At 55.1% G+C, this 17,378-nt stretch overlaps 3 protein-coding genes across 3 annotated transcripts; 2 read left to right on the forward strand and 1 right to left on the reverse strand.

Moving 5' to 3' along the window:
- Positions 1-7,021, forward strand: NCLIV_066240 (conserved hypothetical protein; the record flags this gene model as incomplete). The annotated part of the gene is made up of 7 exons (XM_003886175.1): positions 1-94; positions 895-4,043; positions 4,477-4,665; positions 4,887-5,858; positions 6,064-6,134; positions 6,479-6,673; positions 6,955-7,021. 7 exons carry the CDS (start codon positions 1-3, stop codon positions 7,019-7,021), a joined length of 4,737 nt encoding a protein of 1,578 aa, XP_003886224.1.
- A 2,903-nt stretch (positions 7,022-9,924) lies between these two features.
- Positions 9,925-10,521, forward strand: NCLIV_066250 (uncharacterized protein; the record flags this gene model as incomplete). Its single annotated transcript, XM_003886176.1, has 1 exon — positions 9,925-10,521. The coding sequence occupies one exon, from the start codon at positions 9,925-9,927 to the stop codon at positions 10,519-10,521; it is 597 nt and encodes a 198-aa protein (XP_003886225.1).
- Positions 10,522-11,370: 849 nt separating this feature from the next.
- NCLIV_066260 (putative intraflagellar transport protein component IFT74/72) lies at positions 11,371-15,083 on the reverse strand (the record flags this gene model as incomplete). Its single annotated transcript, XM_003886177.1, has 5 exons — positions 11,371-11,763; positions 12,036-12,163; positions 12,565-12,883; positions 14,308-14,648; positions 15,038-15,083. The coding sequence occupies 5 exons, from the start codon at positions 15,081-15,083 to the stop codon at positions 11,371-11,373; spliced, it is 1,227 nt and encodes a 408-aa protein (XP_003886226.1).
- Between the last annotated feature and the right edge of the window lie 2,295 nt (positions 15,084-17,378).

Below are 17,378 nucleotides of genomic sequence, written 5' to 3' on the forward strand. Positions count from 1 at the left end.
ATGGATGATTTTGAGTTACACCCCCTCGAGCCGGACGACGCCGAGGCGGACGCCCACAACGATGATACTTTCGGCGACGATGGAGGAGTTGTCGGTAAGCAATCGAGGCGTTTCATATCTCAGAAGAACGAGAAAGTGGGAAAGGAGAAGGAGGCATGGAATCCCAGTCTGTGTCCACAAGGGATATCCGTCTCTTGCGGCCCTAAGGAGGTTCGCTGTTCCCAGTGGAAGAGCACCTTTTCTTCGTCTGCAGAAGAGGCACCTGTGGTACTGATGCGCCAAATGTAGTGCTTCTGCCTACAGCACACGCATGTTGGTCCCGCTCTGTACATACAACCCGTTTCCTTCTGTTAATGGCCGTGCTGACTTAGCACGGCCATTAACAGTTTTCACTATGGCACGGTGTTCCGAATCTACATAGGCGAGCCTGTTCGCAGAAGCATTTGCGCTTACTTTCTTCTACTGGCATCCATATACGGCATCGTGCTCGATCCTTGCTTCCTCCTGTTCATGGACGGGGTGTACGCAGTTGCGCCACGAATGTGTGTAACTGTGTGTCGACTTTCTTTTTGGCTTACCGTCGGTTCGTTGCCAGTGTGTGTACTCTGCTTCTCCTGGTCAATCGAAAGACATACAATGTCTAGCGCCTGCCAAACCGGTTCCCTGGAAAGACGGGATTTGTACCCCGTCGTGCTTTTACCATCCCTTTGCTGCATTGCCCATTTTCTGTGGAGGCTCCTCACTTCGCTCCAGCTCTCCCGTTTCCCTCTTTCCCGCACTCTCTCCTTTCGCCGTTCTAGTCGCCATCCTACGGGGCCATACTCTCGGGCGTGTCCCCACTGCCTCCTCGGCCATGATCGCCTGTGAACGTCTGTGAGGTCTGTTCCTCTGCAGGGGACGATTGGAAGCCCGACGCTAGGGCGTTGGGGGCGTTCGAGGCGCTGCATGCGACTGTTCGCGATCCCCGTGTGCACGCGGAGAAGCGCCATGACTTGCCGTGGGAGGCGCAGGCGCACGGCGACTTTGGGAATCCCGCGCCCGCAGCTTCTCCGAACAGAAATGTGGGTGCCTTCGGCTCGCCGTTCCCTTCTCACCAAGCGGCAGACAGGGAGTTCGGGCCTTCTGGCCCTGGGAAGGGTGCGGCGCGGGACGACCGCGGACAGGGCTTCTTCGGGGCGCCGCTTCCGGCCTTTTTCACCGAAGGCAGTTCACCGCCTCCCGATGCCGCGCGTCCTTCTCACGCGTACCCGGCTCATCTGAACGAGCGAAAGCGAGAGAGAGACGATGCCTTCCGGCGGGCCCTCGACCAAGGCCCGAATCCGTTCGCGGGACTCCCTCTGCGTCTTGGCGAGGGGAGTGTGTCCGCCTCGCTCGCGAAGCTTCCCCAGAATCTCCCGCGGCCGACTTCGCAACCGCTGTCGGCCAGCGAGCTCGAGAAACAGCTGCTGCTTCAGCACCAGCGCGGGGCGCACGGGCCCGCTTCGTCCTCTGCGCCCCACACGCAGACGTCTCGCCGCTCGACGGTGACGGAGCACCTCGACAAGCTGATTCACCTGAAGAGGCAGCAACAGTCGCATGCGCAGGGCCACGCCTCGAACTTTGACTCAGGCCTCGCAAGCAGAGAGAGGGCCGAGCCGCATGCGCACTCCGCAGTTGGAATCCCCTTTGCGTACGGCCCCAAAGCGGACGTCGCGGCGCCCTTTAGGCGGGGAGACGAGGGGCGCGAAGGCCAGGAAGGCATGTCAAGTCAGAGACGCGTCGTGGAATCTGAGACCTACGTGCCCGCCGGAAAAAGCCCGTTCCGACCTGGGCCGCAGGCGTCTTCGCCTCTCCCTGCTCACAGAGAAGACATGGCGGGAGGAGCCCTCAGTTTGTCGGCAGTGAACGAAAGCCCACGCACGGGTTTCCCAGGTTGCCTCGCGCAGGCCCCGAGTGAAGAAGACGAACGCATGGTTCAAGACTTGTTGAAGGACGCCAACGTGACTGCCGCTGCATTGGCTGCTCTCTCGGCGGCAGAGGCGGCTGTAGCCGCGGCGCGTGCGCAGCAAGGCGCTGCCGGGCCCGCGAATGCCGGCGCCGCGTTTCCTCGCCTCGGCCCCGTCGGCCTCTCGGGAGCACGCGCCCTGTCTCCCTCTGGCTTCCCGTCCCCCAGCGCGGATCTACCGCACGCAGGTTTCGACGAGGTGCGAGTGACTCGAAACGAAGCGCTCGACGACCTGAGGCTCGGGCCGCAGGCGGCAGCTACCCAGGGACTCCATCGGCAGGCGCACTTTGCAGGGGTGGGGTCCACGCCGACGCGGCCAGTCGTGGTGATGACGGAGGCGGACGTCCTGGAGTTGATGAACGTGAAACCGAGGGCGAACCCAGGTGTCTCGACGCCCACAAAGGATTCCGGCCACGCGTCGCGCGCCCCGGAAGAAGCGAGCGGACGTCTCCCGCTCTCGCCGTTCTTTGACAAAAGTGGACACGTCGCTCCGCCGCACCTGGCGCCTCATGCGCGGCCTGTCGAGGGCCGTCCTTTCCTCGCTCAGGGACAGGCGCAAGAGCGAGAGCTCGACGCCGTTCCTCTCGACCAGAGCGGCGAGACACGCGGGAGAAGGCCTTCCGACGCACAGGGCCCCGGGCGGCGCCAAGGGTGCGCCCCAGGAGGCGGAACCAACCTGGCGGTCCCTTCCGCGTCGAGGCCTTCTTCCGGGCGTCTGGGCTCCGGCTTCGGGCGAACTCCGTTCCCACAGGGCTGCCAGGGACGGTCGCTGTCGCCGATGCCGGGATCGTCGGCGTCGCGCGTCGTCTCTGGAGGCGTCGACCGGGGGAAAAACCGGCGGCGGGGCGAAGCGGCTCCAGTGCCAGCGGAGGGCCGCGAAGAGAAGAACATTGTGTCGGCGTTGCGTTCCTTCTCCCTTTTCCCGCTGACCAAGGCGCACCGCGACATGGCCGTTCGACAGCGCCTGCCGGACTTGCCGCCTTTTCGTCTCCCGGCTGCGGGCCGGTCCGCGTCCGTGAGCACTGATCGAGGCCCTTCTGGGTCTGCGCCGCCTGCAGGCGCCGCTTCCCGCCTCGTTTCGGCCGGGCGCGGCCACGAGTGCCTGATGACCTCGTTCGACCTGGACCACATCCTCCGCATGCACCTGGCACAGATGGCCAAGCTGCCGCAACTGCAGCGGTGCTCCGGGCGGTGGAACTTCCGCTTCCTCATGCGCCACAACGCCGCTCCCGCGTCCGCGGCGGCGCCCCACGCGGCCACGGAAAGTCAGGCCTTGACTCGAGGAGGCTCTTTGACGGAAAGGGAGGCTGGGTTCGGCGCAGGCCTGCTGCCTGAGTTGCCCTCGTCCGCTCTCGGACTCCAGAAAGAGATCTGCCGCGTGTCTGCGCGACAGCAGCAGGAGTACGAGCTCCTCAAGCAACACCGCGAGGCCTGGGGCGGCGCGAGCAAAGAAAGCCTGAAGGACGCAGACGACGACGGCCACGGGGACTGGCCGCGGCCGCCAGCCGCTCTCCCGCCGCAGTTCAAACACGCCCAAGAAGGGATTGGGATGGCGGTCTCGAGCTGCCGCATGCACCATCTGCTCCTGGGGAGCCTGGGCTTCGCCGGCGCCACCGAGCTCCTCCAGCGCTACCTTGCTCCGTCCCTGCTGGGCTTCTCGGGGTCGCAAGGCCTCGGCCCCGAAGGCCGGCGACGCGCGGGCGTGGACGACGAGAAAGCGGAGACGCTGACGTTCGCGGCCGAAGACGCAAGCGCAGCTCGGGAGGGAGACGAAGACCAGCGCGGCGAGGACCGCGGCGAGCTCTCGCAGGCAGAGAAAGAACAGAGACGCCTCCAGAAGAAATTCGGGAAACAGACCTACTCGACAGTTAGACAGCCGCGCAACTGCATCCATCTCGCCCCTGCAGGCGGGCAGCACTCCCTCTCGCACCTCACCCAGTCCCCGTCGCTGACTGCAGTTCGGGACGAGAGTCCAGCGCGTGAGGGAGCAGAAAGCCACACTGATCACGAGTTCGAGGGCGACGACGCTCGGGAGGCGTCGGCCAAACGCGTGCGAGCTGTAAGGACTCACAGGAGACACTTGGGACGGATAGCTTACCACACACGTTAGGCCAGACAGCGCCATGAGATAAGAAGCAGCGAACGTTTCTTCACATTTGGAGACAGAAATTTTCACAAACGCGGCTACCCACATATACATATGTACACATATATGTGTGTATTCGGTGAACGAGTAGTCGTATTTCGTTTTTTCCTTTGAGGAACGCAAGCTTTTCCGGGAAACCGACCATGTGCGTTTCTCTGTATATATATGGTGAGGGTGATTTAGGTCGGATTGCAGCGCTGAAGGGCCCGCCCGTGTCGAGGGATCGTTCCTCGTGCACGTCGATGCGAGTGTATCCGAAGTACGTACGGAGGTTGTGTTTTTCCTAGCATTGCGCGTGAAGGAAAAATCGCAGAGTCTGCTTTCCTGTCCTTCTCCGCCTCTTCAGCTGGTCTTTGGACCATCCGCAGCTTCCCAGAAGGACGCATCAGCTGCCTCAGCCACGCCCAGCAGCGCGCCCGCGTCTGAAAAAGGCGACCGCGTTTCTGTCTTTGCGGATGGTGTGCTTGCGCGGCGAGTCGTCGAGGACGCGTACGACCTGCTTCTCGAGGCTACGTCTCTACACACCGAAATTCTGGTGAGAGACAAATCCGGAAGCGGAACATGCCAAGGGAGAACACGGCGCTCAGAGACGGAGACGGGCGAGAGGGGGCGAGCGAAGACGCTCTGGGGGAACTCTGTTGTGTGTGGTGGGTATTGTTTTCCTCGTACTGGAGGCATACCTCCCAGTTTCCAGGTTTTTCAGCTCTCCGAGGCGGCGTCAAGTTGCCTGTCTTGTGGGATTTCGCTGCATTTCAGGAGTGTCCAGCTAGCCACGTCGCTGCGCGATCGCGTCTCCAAGACCAACAACATCATCTGATGCTCCAGCTTTTCGAATTGATAACTTTGCGTCACAACTTGGCTGCGGCCGACTCCAGTCCGCCGTCTTCGGCTGTAGCGGCACTCTACTTTCTGCCCTTTCTTCTCGACGCTCACGTGCCCGCCACTTCCGCAGACGTGTCGACGTACCACCGCCGCTACGTACAGCTCCAGCAGCTGCAGCTCGCCGAGAGCCGCCAGCCGGAACTGCATGCGCAACTGGAGGAAGTGCGAAGTCTGTTGGAGGAGGAAACTGAGGGAGGTCGGCAGTGCTCACGCTGGATGCTCTCGGGTGTCTATGAACTGCCCAAGGGGAGGCATCTCCTCGCGCGTACGTTGCGTCTTCTCCCAGATGTGCCAGCGGGCGCCCTACTTCAAATTCTTCTGGGCTCGCCGAGCATTCTGAGGTCTCTGTGTTCTGCCGTTGACCGTGTGCTCCTTTTCGAACGCGAAGGAAACTGCGAACACACGGGAAGCACCGGGCAAGAGAATTCGAATGCGAACATGCAAGCGAGCTCGGCCAGTGGCGTACGTACACGTGAAGGGGTAGATAACTCAAAAGGCAAGAAAGAGGACGAACGAAAGACAGAGAACAGCTTCCCGTCCGCGGCACTTCTGGAGGAGTTGCTTCTGCTGCAGAATGACGAAACGCAGCGCGGAGGCAGGCGCGTCGAGCAATACCGACTCGTCTCGGTTCTCCTCAAGAAAAGCCACGAAGACGACATGAACGACGACAGCGCAAGCCCTGCATGTGGCGTGTACATACAGCTCATTTCGCGGCTTCTCCACGTGTCAAACACAAACGGGCATTCACAAGCCCCAGCGATAAGTGCTGCATTTCTGGTCGGAGTCTGCGAGCAGATGGCTTGGGGCTGGACCATGGAAGAAGCTGCGGATCTCCTCCATTACAGGGTGAGTTCTGTGCCGCGTTTCGTCTCGCGTCGTTTGATTTCGTCCCTTTCTGCACGTTTGCATTCCAAGGGCCGCTAGCCGCGTGACCCCTCTTTCTTGTTGCGCTTCTCCGTGTCCACTTCTTTATTCGTCTTGCCTTCATAATGCGTATGTTTCTTGTATCCCGCTTTTCTCATCTGTCTCTCGTGTGACCTTTTCTTTGCAGAGCGGCTGCTGTCTTCTCGCGCTTGTGCTGTCGCTGCTACCGCCGCCGTCGTCGTTGACGCCGTACCAGGAGTAAGGCCCTCCTCTCACGCGGAAAACACGTGTTGTGTAAACGAAACGTTTTGCTCTCCCTTCTCTTCCTTTTTTCATCTGCACATCGTGTCTTTGCACGTCTCGGCATTTCTTTTCTCCTGGATACAGGATGCTCCGTCTGGGTGTGTTGATAGAGTCGACCTCCAGCAAGAATCCCCGTCCCTGCGTTTGTCCACCCTCAGCGCTCTAGTGTCTCTAGTTTATTTGGGGGGGTATCAATATATATATATATATATATATATACATGTCTACACATATGCGCCTGCATGCGTGTATTTTCTATGTTATAGGTACGATGTGTGGAAATTGTGGTTTGTGTTTAGGCGAACAGCAGTTATTCCGTTTCTGACGCTCGCCGTCTCCGCCCTCGTATTGGCCGTTCGTGAGACGACAAGGCAAGGTGACAACGAAGGAGAGGAAAAGAAAGCGACGGATGTGCTGCTGCCTCTCATTCAAGCCGTCGTCCGGGAAGCCCGGGCTGACGAATCGAGAGCGAAGGCGATCACTGTGGCAGTCATGTAAGGTGACTTGGGAGGGACTTCAAAGGCCTGCTTTTTCTCTCGGACGGGTTTATGCTAACAGAGTAAATCCTGCCGATGGCCTCTCCGCATGCACATACACAGATATATATATATATATATATATATATATATATATATATATATATGGTAGGCGCGTTTGCCGCCGTGTTCGACATGTGTGTTAATTTGTGGAAAAGGAATTTGTGTCGTTTTTGTTTTTCCCCTGTGTTGGATATGTTTTTCAGTGGGTATGTGTCGTCTGTGTGTGTGTGTCTCAGGAACCTCCTTGGCGTTGCAGGTGCGCAGGTGATGCTTTCGTCGTTCCTCTCCGGAACAGGTTCATAAGCTGTTTTCTTCTTTTTCCTGGAATAATGCGCTACGGCCGCTTGTGCGGGTGACCTCTGCTCTTTCCCTCTTGCGTCAGTTTCCTTCCTCGCTATTTCTTGTTTCGCCTCGCTCGTATGCCATACTCCCTGGCTTCTCTGTCGTTCTCTTTTTTTCAGTTCTTTCGCGCAGTGACGCGAGAATGTCTTTTTGAGGGTAGAGGAGTGAGAAAAGAGAGAAGCGAAGAAAAGCGTTTGCGCCACATGCTCCGCTCGTCCTGTTTGTGTATTGTGCTCCTGTGTGTCGTTGCATTTAACGGTTTTCGACCTCGTCTTTGGTCCCGTTTCTACACATTTTCCTCTCCGACGCTGGTGGAAGTGATGGTGATGCCAGGGGATCGAGGAGGTTCCTTGTGGGCAAAAATCGGGAGCGAACGTATTTTCGTGTGGCTGACAAAAGGCCTCGTTTTTCCTCTTGCATGCGCAATGTCGGGGTTGCGAGGAGACTAGACGGAGTTCAGAAACAAGGAAGGTATTCTCCGTTTCCTTTTGTGCTTCAGTCGTTCCGCCGGGGTTCAAACTTCTTGTTGCAGCGTGGTCTCGTCCTGGTTCTTCGTCGCTCTCTGTTTTCCGCTCTTCTTAACCGCTACGCTCTCTGTCTCAGGAAAAGGCTGCGCCCATTCTGTCTGTGTCTTCGTGCCGAATTCTTTGTGTGTCACCTTGCCGTTTTCCTTTTCACCTCTCTGAAGTGAAACAGAAAGAGGAGCATATCCAGGGGAGAGCGCGTGGAAAAGCTTGCCAGAAGGGAAAGCACTGATTCCTAACACTCCACAAGTTCACGTTCGATCTGCTGTCCTTTTTTTCTGCTTTCTCTCGCTGTGTCATTTCACTCTATATTGGCTCTGCCGGTCGTTTCTGCGAGGAGCTCTTTCGCGTTCCGCCGCTCTGCTGTCTTTCCTACCTCGCGCTGTGCGGAGCCCACACGTACTAGTGAAGGAGCAGGCAAGCGAAGAAGTCCCAGCCACGCAGCAGAGAGAGGAAGGAATCGTGGTAACGACGCAAGCTAGAAAAAAAAAAGAGAGCACGACACAGAAGGAAGTAAAAGAAGTACAGTGGTATCCGAGTTGACAGAAGGGAAATATCCGCAAGCAAGCTCGGGATACGTGCAGTTAGTTGCCGTGTCTTCTCAGGTCCAACATTTTCGTCCATCGGACGCTGTATCTAGTTTTTTAGCGTGTCCACTGCGGAACCTGAAAGAGACGTGACAACGAGCCTTTTCCTTTTGGAGATTCTGAAGCAGCAGTTCAGCGGGGCAAGTTTTACTCGGCCACGTGCACGTCTTTTCTTTTTCAGTTCACTTCGCTTCTACGCTCCGTCGCACACAGGCAAAAGCCTCACAACAGCCCTAATAAAGAGCGTTTTGCACACGCATTTCTTACACTAGTGCACCCATGCGTAGGTAGTTGTGTGTCAGCGAATTGGAAACCCACCCGTTCGGTGAATCTTGCCTTTGTCTGACTCGATTGGCAAGCAATGACACAAAGGCAGGGGGTTAAATAGCTCGCTGGGGTCCTGGGACGAAAGGGACAACGACCGAACTGCAATATTCACTCGTTGTAAGTGACGGGGTCGCCACGAGCAGTGCTGTCGAACTCAGCAAAACGAATAAACTAGAACGCTCCAGCGCCTACTGAACTAGAGCAAACCGCACAGGCCTGTCTTTTGCGGTCAGACTGCGTCGAATACATCAGACCTTTCTACGCACAAACGAGTTAAGCGGCGTGAAGCCATGTTACTTTTGAGTGGGGATTCCCACCGAAAACCCTCGACTGCTGACAGCCAGCTCCGATTCTTCTCGCCTCCTTATACCTGGATGTACTACCATACGGTGTTCGCTCGATGGGGCACTGGACGTAACTACTACCTTCACATCCTCCGGCCGCTTTGAGGAAAAGAAACGCGGCTCAGTTTCTTGTTCCCTTGACACAAAATGGATCTTACCCGGTTCTCAACTCAAAACGACGACAACCGTACACGGAACTCCATACTTTTTGTTGACATTCAGCACCGCAACTAGTAGATAACCTCTGACAGTGTCAACTACCGGTGAATCCAGGGTGGTACATGCATTACCCACTGCACATTCTCGAGTCCCACCTCAATAACAACGGACCATAGCACAGTCGGGTCATGCCGCGTATTTTCCACTGTCGATGCAAGTTCAGACAGAGATAAATAATTCAGACGCCGACACATTCTATACGAATTCGTGGCCTCAAGACAACACCAACCAGCGGCAGCAGAACACAGCCTCCTGTGTCGAGTGGGCCAGTATTTATTTCTGGGTATCCAGCTTTTTACGAGCAATAAGAGAGCATCTTCCTCTTCTTGAAGCACAGGAACGTAAGATTGTCCATGCAAACGATTCTTCCTCTTTCTTCTACATAGTGTGGGTCAATAGAACCCTCTACCCCCGACATCTTTTCAGGTTTCTCAGGCGTTCCACACCACTTGCAGGCGTAGTCCTGGTACGTGGATGACACAAATACGACGCCGTGCCCCCCATGAGACAGAAAAGCGACAGAGACGTATTCGGCGAGCAGTTGGTTCACCACGGAGGGGAACATCGACGAGCCGCGTTCATCAATGTACCGCCCTTCGAGACCTCACACATCATCCGCGTCGCTGCGTCTCAAAGCGGACTGTGCGGTCGACGGCTTCCAAATGGTAGCAACTGGGCTAAAACACATATATCCTTTTTGTTTTATGTTTTGTCAGGTGTTCTTGTGCCGAAAACGACGCCCCTCCGCGTACCCGTTTTCGCTAGTCTCTATTCCAGTAGGCCGTTCTGAATCCGCATCGCCGGATAACGTATCTCGACGTTTGGCGGGGCGGACGTCTCGGCTTTTGTATTTTGTGTGCAAAATGGCTTTGTCTACGATGAACAAGCCCGGGCCGTTTAGACGGTTGTTGGGTTATGGTCTGCTGCTTGGCGCCGTTGTGCTCGAAGCGGCATTTGACCTCAGCGCTCCTGCGGAGGCTGTGGCGCTCCGAAGACTAGACCAAAAGGAAACTGTCCAGGCTTTAGTGGAACAGCACAGGTTTTCTAACGATTACGATCAGGAGGCCGAGTACAGAAGGCGCCGCCAGGAACTGGGAAGTCAGACTCCAGAAGAGATCGAGGAAGCAAAACGCAAGTACCGCAAGCAGGTGCTTAAGGAACAACAAGAAGATGAGGAATTGAAAAAAAAGACAGATGCGGTCATTGAAGAGCTGAAAAAGACAGCAGAAGAGAGAGGACTTCGTCGGTACGCCGAGCGTGATGAAGATCGCACTGACGACCAGCAGATGGATTTTGAGACACGGCAGCGGGAACTCAGAAACATGGATTCAGCAACAAAAGCGCAGCTTTTGAAGCAGAGACAGAAAGAAAATGAAGAGAGGAACCGCGTGAAGCGAAACAGCGATGACGTCATGGCGGAGCTCAAGCAGAAACTCGCGGCCCGCAAGAAGGCAATGTAGAAGACGGCAATTCCTGCTGGGAAAATGAAGTGTTAGAGGAGTGCGTTGTCGCCGTCTATGGCGGAAGGTTGTTACCCAGTGAGAAGTGTCTTTTCCATTTAGCAGGAATGTGGCTTTATGTGTATATAATGTAGATACTCGAGAGAGGGTTAGTGCCGGAAACCGGATGGGGTATAGAAGTTGCAGTGCACCACTGGCTTCGACGTAAGTGCCTCCGCCGAATACGTTCTTCTGGGCGAGTCGTCTCTAGTTGGCGTTACGTAGATGCGAAAAGAACGTTAACCTCGACCTCGAAAGCATCCTCGAGGGAAGTTCAATGACTTCGGTCTCTGCCGACCTTCGGCTTGACACCACAGTCAAAGAGTCGAAGAGTCACTAGACGCAGCCGCATAAGTATCACCAGCACGTTGCCCATGGAAACGGCCTGCGACACTGCAACATCGAAGCGCGTTTCGAAAGTAAGGCACCGTTTCTGTGACCGGCGCTTTTTTCTCAGATGCAGGAACTCGCAGCTGTTTACGAAATCCGCTGCTACCGTACGACCTGCTTCCGTTGCCTCATAAGTTGTTTGGTGAGAAATGAGCAAGGCGACTGTGAGTACATAGATGGTAGCACGAGTTTTTTGATTTGAAATCGGACGCTTCATCACGGAAAGAGTAGTGGCTCGTTCTGGCACGAGTTCGCAAGGGGGACTACTGGTTTAGATCTTGAGTGTCTTTGTTTACCAGCACGCACACATGTTGACGGTCTGTGAGGCATTAGCAGAACAAGCCTCTGCGGGGGTACTTTTTCATGCTTCGAACCGTGGGAAAGTTCAAAAACCATACGGACGGCTTCTGCTGCAGAAGTTCAAGCAACATCGACTGCTGTTACACCCCCTCTGTTCCCATTTCGTACCGGTGCGGGGGTTCGCGACAACTTCGGGAACGTGCCACCAACACTGTGTGCTGTCCGTTCGTGGTGTCGCCAGTGGCTCTTCAGTGTCCGTGCTCTCAGTTTCTCATGAATTTTTTCAACAACGCTCATGCAAGCCACAGTTAGAGCATTCGGGTCAAGCTGCTTCTGCATATCAACAGCCTTTCGCACCGCTTCCACATCCCGACGGTGACACTCGAGCTCCGCTTCCAGCTGTTCGAGACGTTGATGAACGGTGTTCGCCTGAAGGCGTTTCATAATCGCATTCTTCTGCTTAGTCGCAGCCTCTGCCTCAGCCTGGACATCTTCGAGGTTACTCCGAAGACGCTGTAGGGCAGCGGTGGGAAACAAAGGCAGAACAGACTGGCCGATTACAAAGTGCGTCGATGGGAAAAAGTGCGTACATGCGCATAAGGATGAGGGAAGTCTCGAAGCGCCAGTCGTTTGCTACATGTCTGATCAGCAGGGATACTTTCGTTAACACTGGCGCGAGCGGATGAACTAGTCCTAGATTGCTTGCTGGTGTGCTCATTGCCTGCCATTCACTACTAGAGCTTCGAAACCCGCAAGAGGTGGTAGGCTATCGCAAACGGACGAACCTGTTCGGACTGAGCAAGCTGATTGCGTTCCTCTTCAATCAGGAGACGAAGCTCATCTGTCTTGTCCAACTTTCTCTCAATCTCCTCTCTCATGTCCTCTAGATGCTTGCTCAGCACACGAAGTTCATCTGCAAAACCGAACACGTATCCCTAAGTTTCTAAATTCTGAAATAGCTCCCAGCCCAGGCCCTGCGCCCTCCCGGTAGAACACGCCTCTTCGTGTGGTTCTTTTAGTTCGTCACCGCCACTGTTCTGAGTGCGTATATACCACACACGCAACTGCGTTATACGGGTCAGCCTGTCGAGCCCAGGGACCGCCACCGCTCGTGGATTCTTTATTTTTGCCTCAGAGAATCCTGAGAGCCTCCCATGAAGGCCCTATCCAAAGAAGAATCGGGAAGAACTCTTGTGGTGCGTTAGGCTGCCCAAGGTTCTCGTGTCCCGAGACATCATGTTTTACGTAGTCTATTGCGTACGAAGCTACGAGGAACCCGGGTACGTGTCGCAGGGTTTACACCGCGTTCCTTACCTTCGCTTATTTGTCCCAGTTTCCCCTCTCTCTGGAGTTCTTTCTGTTTCTCCTCCAGTTGCCTTTTCGCCTCCAGAAGATCCTGTTCAGCCTTCTGCAGAGCAGTTTTTCTCTCCTTCAGTGCGCTTGTAAAGGTCTCGGCTTGTTCAGGCGTGGGGACAGCTCGCAGCTGCTCCTCCAGCAGTTCACTCAGCTTTTCGGCCTCTGAGAGTTCAGCTTCCTCGGCGGCTTCAGCTACAGCGCGCTTCTCTCTCCCTTCACTGTACCGCTCAATGAAAGCTGAGAGCTCTGCATCTTTTGCGGCCAGCAGGCGCAGCTTCTACAACAGGAATAATATCGAGACGAAGCCCCCCACAAGAGACCGGTCACAGAAACGATATTGAGCGGGAAAACTCGGTCGCCCGGAAGGAAGGACAAGCAGAGCGTCGTGACATGCGAACACAGTCCAGAAGAGTTGGACGCTTAGTAGCGCTTTCAAATCATCGGGGAAAAATGTGGAAGATATGGTACCAATGGTGCTGCGTAAACAAGAGAAAGGGAACTACTGGTGGCAGATTAGAGTTTCTACGCCGCTAGCAATCGGTGTTCCAGGTCTTTGTCAGCCTCTGTTTTCTTTTTCTCTATCTGTGCCGGTAGAAGCTTAACTTCCTGGACCAAGTTGAAGAAACGAATTGGTGCGGCCTCTACATCGTCCTGCCACTCTCGAAAGGAGAGTCTCGCGCGACCGCAGCGCCTGAAGAATGTTGTGGGGTGAGGCGGAACAGTCACAGATTCTCCCCGTCCTTTCCTCCGTGGTCCCTCTAGTCTCGTTTCTCCTTGCCTGCTGTTCTTCTCCGTCTTTTCCCGCCGGGCTACTCGATAGGGCCACTCTGATCTCTGCCTCTCTCTCCTGTTGGCTTCTGGTTAGGTTGCTGGCTCTTTGTTGCTTCTCCTGCAATTCCGCGATTTCTCCCGTCACTTTCTCGATCTCTTGCAGAAGGGTTGCACGTTTCTCAGGGAACGTCTGCCTCTGACCGGTCCGCATACTCCGAAGATTTTCTTGCTGGCGTCTACGGAGCTGCTCTCGCGTCTCTCGCAACTGAAGAAGCCGAACCCGCGCCGGATCACTCTGAACTTTCTCCTCTGCAACAGATAGTTGCTCACTTACAGATTCTATTTTCTGCCGGACTTTCTTGATGTCTGTTTTTTGCGGGAAATGGGGGGAACCCGCAGGCAGCAGAGAAACAAAAGGACGAACCAAGTCGGGAATGAGGGGAGTGACGCACAAAGAATCACGATTCTAGAATCGGCAACGAGGAACACCACGGGAGGGGCAAGTCAGCGTGTGCCACGGCTTGTGGCCACGCTTCCACGGAGTGTGTTGCCAACAAAAACAGACGCAACTTTGAGACATACCTCCCTGATGCTGTTCGAGTTTCTCTCGGAGTCCTTCGTAGGTACGTCTGGCTTCAGGAGAGAGACAAAGAAGCTTCTCCTCGCTTGCATCCGTCAGGACGTGCAGCTCAGCCTGTAGTGAGGACAGCTGCTCAGCTCGACTCCAGTTGGAGACGAAGAGTTCATCTAGAAGCGCGCGCTGCAGAGCGAAAACCAAGAGAGCCCATTCACGGGAGGTACAGAAAGGGGCAAACTTGAGGAGTTCAAAAAAACTGGACCGCTTCCTTCGTCGTCACCAGCCCGTGAGGACAGGTACCGACAAGAGCATGGCGCTGACATGAATGAGAAGTTGACGCCCCCTACCCGTACCTTTTCCTCATTCTTCTCTTTCATCTCCTTTGCAGTGGTAGCAAGGGCTTCAGGGCGAAGGTTTTCCCTTCCGTGAGTGACAGCTGAATTTATGGTGACAATCTCCTCTTGTAATTCTTCGACTTCCTTCTCAAGCTCTGACTTTCTCCTCCTCATCGCTGGAAGTTGCTCTGCTTCACGACCGAGCACCTCCATCTGAGCCTGAAACTTACCGATCTCGCGTCTCAGGTCGCGATGCTTCTCCTTCAACAGGATGAAGAAATAGGTCGGATCCGCTACCTGCCTGAGAGACGCTGTTCGACCGGTTCCAGGGACTCCCAAGCCGCTCGGCTCCAAAATCTCTGGACAGGCAAGGCCACCTCGATGACCAGTGACTGGCCGCTCGGAGGATGTGCAGGCGAGAAGGGACACTGCGGAAGAGCAGTTGAAAGGGTTAGAAAGAAAAGAAACGAAACTTCGTCAGGAGAACGAATACGAGAAGAAGGTGAGAGACGGGTCCACTCCTTCCTTCTGGGTTTCTTTACCATGTGGCGCCGAAGGTGATTTTTTTTTTTCCTTTTCCTCTCGCTTCTACGACTCCGTGTGAATCACTCGCTTCAGCTTCCTTTAACCCTCCTGCCTTGCCGATGCCCTTTTTGCTTTCGTCGCCCTCTCTCTTCGATTCGTCCATTCCGTCACTCCGCGGAGTGTCACGGTGAGCCCAACCATAATCTGGCCTGTCAGTCCTTACCGTTCTGCTTCATTCTTGGAATCCCCACGTACCCCACTCCGGCCATCGTCGGAGGCCGTGCGTCGGTCGGCGCCGCTGACGGGGCAAAGGCTGCGGGTCCACTTGCCGCTGGGCATCTTATTCCGTCTCCAGTAAGGGTACCTCTGCGTCCAGTGTCTGTACTGGACTGCTGCTGTGGAAGAGCCGAACCTTGAAAGAAAGCTTGGCACTGGAAACGCGGGAGAGTCGCGCTGGTGCCTCGAGTCGCACGGGAGACGGAGGGGCTTACGGAAGTGCTCGGCCGCCTCGCTCCTTGCACATTCAGACAGAGACTGTTGTGCTCCGTCACCGTGCTCCTGCTGACTGCGGAGCGGAGTCTCGAGTGACCAAGGTTGGAAGACGGTAGCATTTCGGAGAGGTCGAATACTGTTGAGGCACTCGCCACAAGAAGGGAGGCAACCAGAAGCCAAAGTTTAAAGGCGAGGTTCAGTGGGGCAAAAAGTCAGGAGGCAACCCTTTCCTTATGGCGTCTTCACCAATTTGGCAACCTTCGTCATGGGAAGAGAGACCTGTTCCTTCGTGCTCTGATATGTACCGCTCGATAGTCGTTTAAGACACACCCGCTCTTGCAAGCGGTGCTGTCGCAGACGCAGAAACGGTTTCTCCGTGCGCCTCAGCCAGACTTATCGCTAGATGCAACTGTCATACCAGGGGGAATCCAACTCGAGAGTTCACACCGTTTTCAAGCAAAACCCCGATGCGCCAACCCCTTTCCGAGCAACGAGAGACGGCGGCTGTTCTGTGAGGACCGGAGAACTGAGAACGAAAAGAAGGTACTCCCTACGCACCCTCGTTTGGTATGTTTAATCTGTGGGCTTGTTCCGACCTGGTGAAGTGAGAAAACATTCGTATTCCACAAGAACGCGGATAGCAGTCACTCATGAGGTGCTGTTGTTGTTCCAATCCTCGTGCGTAGATAGAAGTCACTCTTCAAATTCAGTCTCCAGGCGTGTGGGTCCCGGAACGCGTGCAACCGTCTTTTCCACGGTGCGGGTGTGTATACAGGGAACTGGTAAGGAACTTCACTCCTGATCTTGTTCGTCCTTATTCATATAGACTTGTACCTTGCTGCACAGGCAGAAAAAGCAGATCGGAGAGGGGTGATGTGACCGTTCTGGGAACTCAAGAACAAACGCACTTTAGGGAGATCATGAAAACTAACAGTCCCTTCGATCTGTCAACGCTTGTGCTCTCTGTTCGCCACAGCGTCGATTTGACTCTAGGTCCCTGCCCATCTCTGGTGCCATCGCTCTAGTGATTTAAAACGGAGGCTATTCCACGAAGACTCAAGAATCGTTTTTGGCCTCTAAGGTGTGACCAGCTCGGGCTCGCCGGTTTTCGCTACCTACTTTCTCTCACGACTGTACTCCGTTCTTGTCGGCCGTGTCGAAACTAGCCGCAGGTTATGCACAGCGAAAAACATGCAACGACACAACTGTGAAAATGGGTACCGTATGGGTATCATATGATTGTTCGCCCCTGCTTTTGCTGCCTGCAGGTAGTTGCCACCTATTTCATTTTTGTGGGAGCGACGCGGGAACACCTGGCAACCTGAAGTTCGGAGTATTACTTCCACGAATAGTCTGGAAGCAACATTAAGTTGCAAGCAAAGAGAACGTTGAACTGGGTGGCGCGAATAAACATCCTGATAGCGTGGGTGGGAACACCACCATCTGAGGTTTGCAGAACCTGCCTCGATCACCTCTTGGTGTATCTTAACGATAAGATTTCTTCGCTACCAACAAACACTAGGTACATCGTGACGATGTCGGACACTCTGTGCCAGCATCAAACAGACGCTGAAGACTTTCACTTGCGCAGATTGTCCAGTCGGAGATGCGTGTCTCTTGGCCTGCGTATCTCTTTGGAGAGTTGGGGCGGACCAAGGCGACTCGGTGATTTCTTGAGATGAACAGGTGTGTACTGAAGTAGCGGATGGCATGACGAGCCAACAGACTTTCACACCGGCTGATTTCCGACATCACCTGTGTACCCCTGACCGTATGTGTAATGCGTTCGGTTCCGCAACGCATGAACTGCCACTTTACGGTATAGCTGGCCAGTTTTATGGTGCAACCATCAGTTGAGAGACTTGACAAACACAACATACATGTACTTTAGGCCTGTTGGAAAGAAACGAGAGAAGAAGGTTCTACACTGCTCTCTACAAAGCGTGAGATACGAGCAGCTACGATACACTAGCCCGACCACCATGCTACACTCTTCACTCCACGATTCGCTGGCGCCGCAGAATGGAGAGAAACGGGAAAATTGCTTCTGGACTGCCTCCGTCACGGCGCTG

The sequence above is a fragment of the Neospora caninum genome, chromosome XII (assembly GCF_000208865.1).
Source record: "Neospora caninum Liverpool complete genome, chromosome XII".
NCBI lineage: Eukaryota > Apicomplexa > Conoidasida > Eucoccidiorida > Sarcocystidae > Neospora > Neospora caninum.